Source organism: Phalaenopsis equestris, unplaced genomic scaffold (genome assembly GCF_001263595.1).
Source record: "Phalaenopsis equestris unplaced genomic scaffold, ASM126359v1 Scaffold000240, whole genome shotgun sequence".
NCBI classification, from domain to species: domain Eukaryota; kingdom Viridiplantae; phylum Streptophyta; class Magnoliopsida; order Asparagales; family Orchidaceae; genus Phalaenopsis; species Phalaenopsis equestris.
This window is the reverse complement of record NW_018164682.1, coordinates 1,666,769-1,675,129: the sequence shown is the minus strand read 5'-3', so window position 1 is coordinate 1,675,129 and position 8,361 is coordinate 1,666,769. Positions and strand designations below refer to the sequence as shown.

The window sequence follows — 8,361 nt, the reverse complement described above, 5'->3', positions numbered from 1 at the left end:
GTAAACATTATGATGATTTTAAAGTGGGAGTTTGATGTTATATTTTGTTAAGGGAAATGTGTGAAATTAAATTTTAGTGGATGATTATTTTTGTCTTTTTGTTGGGATTGATAAGGTTTTATGGCGGGTGGAGGATGAAGATGTTGGTTTAGAAGTTAGAAACATTTTCTCTGTTTTTGGTTTTTCTTCCTTTGATTTGGGAAAAAGGAAACAGAGAGAACTCAAAACTTTTATTTGGGAAAATACTCTTCCTCCCCTCATCATCCATCTCTTTAGTTTTTAAAATAACATTGAAGAGTTTAGTAAGCCAAGAAAATCCCAAATTTTCTATATATTTCCATACTTCAATTAGGATATCGTCGGGTCCTACAGACTTTCCACCCTTAGTTTTCTTTAAAGCCTCCTCAACCTCTTTTTACTAATGCGACAGTAAGAATGATATATTTTATTATTATTAACGATATTAAGATCACTAAGGTAGATCGTTTTTTCAGAAACTTCATTTAAAAGTTTATTAAAATAACTCAACCACCTTTGTTGAATATTTTTTTTCTAAGAAAAACACTTTTTGATTTTTCATCTTTCACACACTTTACTTGAGTTAAATCTTTACTTTTCTTTTCCTTTTGTTTGGCTAATTTATACATATATATTTGATCAACTTTAGTATTTAATCTATTATAAAGATTACTAAAAGTGAAATTTTTAGCTTCACAAATTGTTCTTTTAGACTCTCTACAGGTCATTTTATATTTTCTCAATTCTCTAAACTAATTTTTATAACATCACTTATTATATTTAATCTTTTCATGCATTTTATTATTCCATCACTAAGTATTTTTATTTAAAATTTTTTTTTCTTTTGATTCTCCAAGTACTTCTTTTGCTACTTGTTTAATAGTGTTTGTTACTTTATCTTACATAGTATTTGCTTCATCATAAACATCCCAAGTTTTGAAATCTTGAATTTTACTTATAAATATAAATTTATTATTGTTTTTTAAGTTTCCTCATCTAATTCTATGATGATGAATACTAGTATTCTTTATTTTACAACTCTTCATCTTAAAATCTAGAACTAATAAATGATGTTGGGTGCTTAAATCCTCACTTTGAATGACCTTACTTTTGAATGACCTTACAATCTTTACATTCTCGACGATATCTTCTTCTCATAAGAAAATGATCAATTTGTGTTTTATTAGATCTCTTCTTTCATTATCCATAAATCCACATAAAAATTGTTTTTAATTTTACATATATGGAATTTTTTTGTTGTATTATCATTTTAAGAATAGCATTTCAGAGCCATTTTGCTCTTCTTTTGCGTAATGATTTATTATTTTAAACTCTTCATGTATGACTCTAACACTGGTTAATATCGAAAGATAGTTTGAATGGTAAATAAGAAATGCAGATTTTACCAAATATGAATGAATATGATTAGTTACATTACTCTTATGGTTATTCCTGCAGTGCTGTTAAAATCTCGGAGCTCTTTATTACTTTTTTGTTCATGCCTGGTAGAGCTTGCAAGCATGGGGAATTTGTATGTTTGCACCCTCTTTGCTGATCCTCATTGCTTGATCTATAAAAGTAGAAAATGACTCTTTTTTTACTATAGTTGAACCATTCTTTATGATTCTTTACACCGTAATTATTCATGCAAACTGAAACATAGAAATTCTTAATTGCCTTTTTGTTTATTCCTGATAGAGATTGTAAACATAGGAAAAACATATCTTTGTAGTCCATTTATCTTAGTTTGCTTGATTTATAAAATTTAGTAGTTTGTTTTTGAACTTTTGCCTAGTCATTTTTTTGTTTTTGTGGGGAATGGAACGCCTCATGATTTTCTGGTTTGAATGTTATCTAAGTTTTGCCTTCTAAGATATTGTAAAATTTCTGTTCAGTAGTTTATGCCTAACAAATGCATGCACTTAGAACTTATACTGCAGCATGCTTTTGATTAAAATGCTCCTCGTATATACATTAATCTGCCATTTTTTTTCTTTTTAATTCATTGCTTTCAATCAGTAGTTCAGTCTTCAGCCTTTCCTGCATCTTTTCCATTAGATGCAAATAATGGATTATATTTGACATTTATTTTACTAAATGGGGATGCTAGTTGTTGCGTTCTGCTGCAATTATCGCTTTCTTTCTCAGTTTGTCCCTGATGCAGGAAAATGCATTCCAATAACAAGGGGAGGAGGAATATATCAAGACAATATGAATGAGGCTCTTGACGTCTTAATCAATGGAGGCTGGGTAAACTAGATCACCCGCTGCTTTGTGATTCAAGCCTTTTTCTTGCCTTGGGCTGTGCACATTTTATAAGATTTGGATGCAAAATTTAATTATTAAATTTTGAAAGCCATTATTTATTTTCAAGGTACAGTTGCATACTTTTCCTGAAGGTAAAATTTGTCAAGAGAGTGTACCTATTAGACGTTTAAAATGGGGAACTGCCAGTTTGATCGCCCGAGCTCCTGTAACCCCATTAGTTCTGCCAATCGTCCATTGTGGTTTTGAGAAGGTATGGAGAAATAAATAGCTACAACTTAGGTATCTGTTTTCTTTGAACTTTTGCTAATTCTTTACTTACACCATCATACTTCGTCATTCCTTTTTTTTCTTATCTTTTGTGAATTATACTCCATCATTTTATTGAGACTAAGGTCACTGATGGCAATAATGACAAACTTGAGGTTATAGACTACGACTACTGCATAACTGTTTTCTCCGTTGTATTACCTTCTTACAGGTCAAAATAGTTAGCTTAAAACCAAACAGTGATAAAACCGTGGGTGGTTTCTTGTCTTTTACTGATTTTTATTGATTCTTATATTATTACTTTTCTCTATCTTTGACATGAAATAGAAATCAGGGAATGGCTTGCTTAGTGCTATCTACATAACAATGTTATCCATATAATAATGACGTTTACATAATAGCCGTAGGGATGGTTTGATTTTCTAACATATGCTATCTAATTTTTTGCTATGAGCTGATGCTTTTTTTTTTTGGGTGGGGGGTGGGTTTGGTTAATCTTTAGACAATAATTTCACATATCAGCTTATCTTATTGTTGAAACAAATGATAATAGAAATAAATTTTTTAAACACAATCGATCATTCAGTCTTTAACAATGATATCCATATAATAATGTGGTTAACATAGTCCAAAAACGAAAAATTCAGTTTAGCCAATATTAAGTGCAAGTTAGCAGCTCTTTCTATTTACTATATTTCCCCCACTTTAATCTAATCTCAGGTAAAATATTTATGTAAGAACATTCCGATAAAACTTCCTACGGTAATGTTATTCGGCAGAGGTTGGACAGAGCATATGCAAATATTTGCGTAAGAAATTTTGGGATGTTAATTTAGAAGCTATTTACCTGTATCTTGTAGTGATAGGGTTACTAATGACAATAATAACAAACTTGAAGTTATGTGCTAGAACTGCATAACTGTTTTCTCCGTTGTATTGCTTTCTTTTAGGTCTTAATAGTTGGCTTAAAACCAAACAATGCGAAAACCTTGGATGATCTCCCTTCTGTTTTACCGATTTTTACTGACTCTTATATGATTACTTTTCTCTATCATTGGCATGAAAGATAAATCAGGGATGCCTTGCTCAATTTCATCTACATAACAATGATATCCATATAATAATGTCGTGTACACAGTCAAAGAAAGATTTAGTTTAGCCAATATTTAGTGCGCAGCTCTTTCTATTAACTGTATTTCCCCCACAATGTAATCTCGGGTAAAATATCATCTGCAGGAACTTCAGCAAAACAATTCCTAATTCCTAACCATTTGCTTAATTATCAGGTAATGCCTGAGAAATATAAGTTCGATCGAAGGCCACTATTCCCTCTCATCAACAAACATATAAAAATTATTGTTGGGGAACCCTTAGAGTTTGATGTTGAAAGTTTGAGACAGAAGGCCAAAACTATGTCCCATGAATCTTCGTCTGGGTCTCTTGGGTGGCCTCATACCTCGCCAGACGGGCTTAGTGTGGGAGCTCAGAGATGGCTTTATGCCAACATTTCAGATGAGATTAGAAATGTTATGGAGAGGTTAAGAACCTTCGGGATGGCAGCAAAGAAGCTGCACTTTTAGATAGCTTGTAGAGCTTCTTTCTTTCTTTTGCTTTAGGATACAGGCAAAATGACTTAGATTTTTTCGGCTTTGCCCATTGATTTTTTCATTAATGCCACATTTTCTTAATTTGATGAATAATTAAATGCTTCTCTTGGTTCTTTCTCATGATCAGTTTATTGATCTAGCATATTTTTAATAGTAATTACTGTTATTGTACTTGGTCGCATGATATGATATGAGGCTTTGCTTTTAGTTTGAATTTGTTTGCATAGTTGAAAAAAAAAGAAGCCGAAATCACTAATTTGAGCAGAAAATACAACTATGTAAGAATTGGCAATTCAGATACATATCCATTAAGCCAAAAATATCCACCTGTGCATTCTTATTTTAACATAAAGAAGGCAGTGTGTAAAATATAAAGGGTTTAATCTAATAGGAAATCACTTTGTTTTGGGCTTAATATCAACATCTTAGGAGGCAGGAATCCCGTCATTTATCTTCAACTATTCCAATTCCCAGGAATGTAAATGCAAGATAATTTCACCTGATCCAATAAAGTTTCCATTTGTTAAACCCATCTAATCTCATCCTTCTATTTAGGGGTGTAAATAAATTGAACATAATGAACAGAGCTTGTGTTCGTGTTCGGTTCGTTTGAAATTTAGTTTGTTTGAAATAAGCTTGTGTTCGAAACTGTTCGTGAAGTCACCGTTCGTGTTTGTTTCTTAAAGAACGAGCCGAACACGAGCTGTTTGCGAACGACGAGCAAGTTTGACATCCCTAATATTAATATATATAAATAATATATTATATTAATTATATAACTTATATTATATAAATATATAATATTTACATTAGTATATTACTAATATGGTTATTAATATATTATTATTATTACTTTATTAAATATTATAAATTATAAAATTTAATTTTTTAAAATATCATAAATTATATATATATATAATTATTTTTAATTATTTTTAATTATTTTATATCTCTAACAATAATAATTCGAACACAAACGAACACATCACTGTTCGTGTTTGGTTCGTTTAACTAGCCGAACGAAAAATATTTGTTCTCGTTCATCTCGTTTACTTATCGAACGAATCGAACACGAACTCATTGATGAACCGAACACGAACTATTTGCGAACTACGAGCTTTTTTGCAGTCGTACTTCTATTAAGATGTTCACTACTGATGAAATGCAAAACTCCAACAACAATTTTAAATATTTATTTTTCTTTTAAGTTCGGTAGAGTGCGGGCTTCCTTTGGGAAAGAAGTTAGGCCACCCTTATTAATTAAATTATGAAATATTTATTTATAAAATTATGAGACTATTAATTCACAAATATAAAATAAACGTTTGTAACTATAGGATAAATATAATACACATATTACAGTAAAAGAATATTTGGAAGATGTAAATTGTGAAAATTGATTCAAGAGATCTCAAACAAAATTATGACAAATTATACCAATCTTCATAGCTTTGGGACCTTTGTAGTCCACTTTTTGCTGAAGATAATTTAAAATCCAACCTAAAGAGCTGCAAAAAGAGTTGTGATGCTGCGTTGCGGCGCTACAATGACATTTGATTCACTTAAAGCGGACATCTGATTCACAACACTGTGAAGCAGCGTTGCGGCGCTACAATTATAACTCGGCGATGCTCTAATATTGCATGGTGGAGCCATGCTCTCTAGTTTTAGCACAAATTTTTCTCTAGAGCTGCGTTGCAAAATTGATATTGTGGCACTGCAATGACAGCAACACTGTGGGTATAGCTCTATATGCCCCTGACAGACTCATCGCCGAGTTGATTAGTGAAATTAAGGACTTGAGTTTATAATTGATCAACAAAATCAAACTCCACATAATAACAAAAGAAAAACTCATTATATGATACAGAAATGATGCACAACAAAATTCTCACACAATCATTTCGGAGCAACTCATGCAAATGTTTCAAATATTTATTATTAATTATTAAATTCTTAACATATCAATGATAATATTTATAACTATAATTTTTTTCTTGCATAAAATTTGGAACATTTACATACATACCACCCAATTCTTATGTATTTATATAGTGAACACCTTAATTTTACTTTTTATATTTATATCACTCAAAATTTTCATCACTTAAAAATATTATTATTTAATTAAAAACTAAAGAAGAGAGAGGAAGAGGGAATAGGTTGTCTGGGGTGGGAAAGAGAAATGTCAGGCATGACGTTCTCGACTTCTCCGGGAGGACGGCGAGATTTCGAGGAGGAGCGATGCAAGCGGAGGTGTCCGGCCAACCTACACGAAGCGTGAGTTGGCAACAGGGTATACGAAAATTTTATAAATAGCACCTAATTCTTATGCATTTATTTATCTCACACCTAAACTTTAATTTTACATCCAAATCCACTAATTCATACATCTTTTCAAACATGGAAAATATGATTGATTTGTAAAAAGTAAAATTTCGGTGTGAGAAGTAAATGCAAAAGAATTGTGTGTGTGTGTCTATATATATATATAATATATATATATATATATTCTATAAAAATTGTGGTATTAAATGTATAAATTTATTAGAAATGAATTAAAATTTTATAAAAAAGATCTCTAACTATTTTTCTCATTAACGTGTTTGACATGAGGGGGTTGACTCATAATTTTTAGTTGACTATATTTCCAATAATCCAGAGCCCACTTTATTAGCCGTCGAATAAATATCCACCAGCCGCCATTTCACTCTGATCCGCTTCCGCCCACTGAAACTCCCTTCCAAACTCTATATAAACTTTACACAAATCCCCCAAAGAATCCCAAATTTACTTCCAAACTCAACAACCAAGTCCACCAAACTGATGAAAAATTTTCCCTCCTTCATTGCCAAAATCCGCGCGGCTCTGTCGCCCAAAAAGCACAAGACTCTCCCTCCCCATCCCAAATCACTGTGCTTCTCTCCCGCTCGGCCACAATTCGAACAAGTCTTTCGCTACTTGGACAAAGATGGAGACGGCAAGATCTCTGCATCGGAGCTATGGCGCTCCATGGAGAGCTCCCTCGGCGAGCAGCTGTTGCAAGCCGAGGCGATCGAGTTGGTCGCATCATCGGATTCTGACGGAGATGGAAAATTGGGGTTTGCGGATTTCCTGAGACTGGTTCAAGCTGAGGAGGAGGAGGATAAAGGGAGGAGTTTGAGGGACGCGTTTGCGGCGTATGAGAGGGAAGGAAAGGGATTCATCACCGCGAGGAGCTTGAGGAGGGCGCTTCGACGGCTTGGGGAGGAGAGAACTGTAGAGGACTGTAAGTGCATGATTAAAAGTTTTGATCTTGATGAAGATGGCCGGATTAGTTTTCAAGAGTTTGAGGTGATGATGCTGTGAACAGAAACACAATTTATTGCAGCTTTTTTGTTTAAGATCAGGTAAAATTAAGGTTTTTTTTTCCTCTTTTATTTCTTGAAAGTAAGGTTTAGGTGTTAGATTTGTAAATACATAAAAATTTTGTGGGATGAATGTAAATCACCTTTCGTTTCCCTCTCAAAACAAGCATTCCTTAAAAAAAAAAATGAGGGGACAAATTGTTGTAAAAAATAACCGCAATAAAATGAAAAATGAAAAGAAAAATTCACACAAAAATAATGGATACACAGATTTACGTGGTTCGGTAATTTACCTACGTCAACGGAGCTGCAGAGTATTTTATTATTTCGATGAATTACACTGTCGAGCGTTTCGACGTTTACAAAAAATCTATATTTCTCTTTCTCTCTCTATCTCTTCTCTCATCTTCTCTCCTCTCTTTCTCTACCTCTAAGTGAAAGAAGAAAAAACTAAAGAACTTAATTTGCTACAAAAATGAGTTGATTTTTGGGATGATCCTCATGGATCTAATTTCTGCCTATTTGTTGAGAAAATTAGGGCGAAGAAAACAGTAACGACACAAATCCAGAAGAACACAGAGATTTAACGAGGTTCGGCAAAGATGCCTACGTCCTCGGGAGCAGAGCGGCGAGTTCCTTTCAATATTCAGAAAAGGGTTACAGAATAGAGGGATACCTCCTGGGGTTACTAACAGGCCAATTTATAACCCCAGGAGTAAACCTTAGGCACAATATGTAATTACAACATTACCCCTGTACCAAACCGCGGGGATTTGCCCCCGCACCCCAACCCACGTAACTTCCCAATTTGGACAGATTCTTCCGCTCCGCTCCGCTCCGCTTCGATCCAGCGT

General features: G+C 33.2%; 2 protein-coding genes across 4 annotated transcripts in view; both read left to right on the top strand.

The window, feature by feature from the left end:
* Positions 1–4,225, top strand: part of LOC110024049 (N-acylphosphatidylethanolamine synthase) — a 22,837-nt gene extending 18,612 nt beyond the window's left edge. The window contains exons 3-5 of one of the 3 annotated variants that reach the window (XM_020723778.1): positions 2,183–2,268; positions 2,399–2,536; positions 3,840–4,225. In XM_020723778.1, the coding sequence (XP_020579437.1) occupies positions 2,183–2,268; positions 2,399–2,536; positions 3,840–4,133 (518 nt within the window). In that variant the 3' untranslated portion in view covers positions 4,134–4,225. Of the gene's footprint in view, positions 1–2,182; positions 2,269–2,392; positions 2,537–3,789 lie in introns of all 3 variants that reach the window. The other 2 variants (XM_020723777.1, XM_020723779.1) reach the window with 2 other exon arrangements.
* Positions 4,226–6,888: 2,663 nt separating this feature from the next.
* LOC110024058 (probable calcium-binding protein CML31) overlaps positions 6,889–8,361 on the top strand; it is a 35,372-nt gene continuing 33,899 nt past the window's right edge. Inside the window, exon 1 of the mRNA XM_020723789.1 lies at positions 6,889–7,549. Coding sequence (XP_020579448.1) covers positions 6,987–7,508 — 522 coding nt within the window. The 5' untranslated portion in view covers positions 6,889–6,986 and the 3' untranslated portion in view covers positions 7,509–7,549. The remainder of the gene's footprint in view (positions 7,550–8,361) is intronic.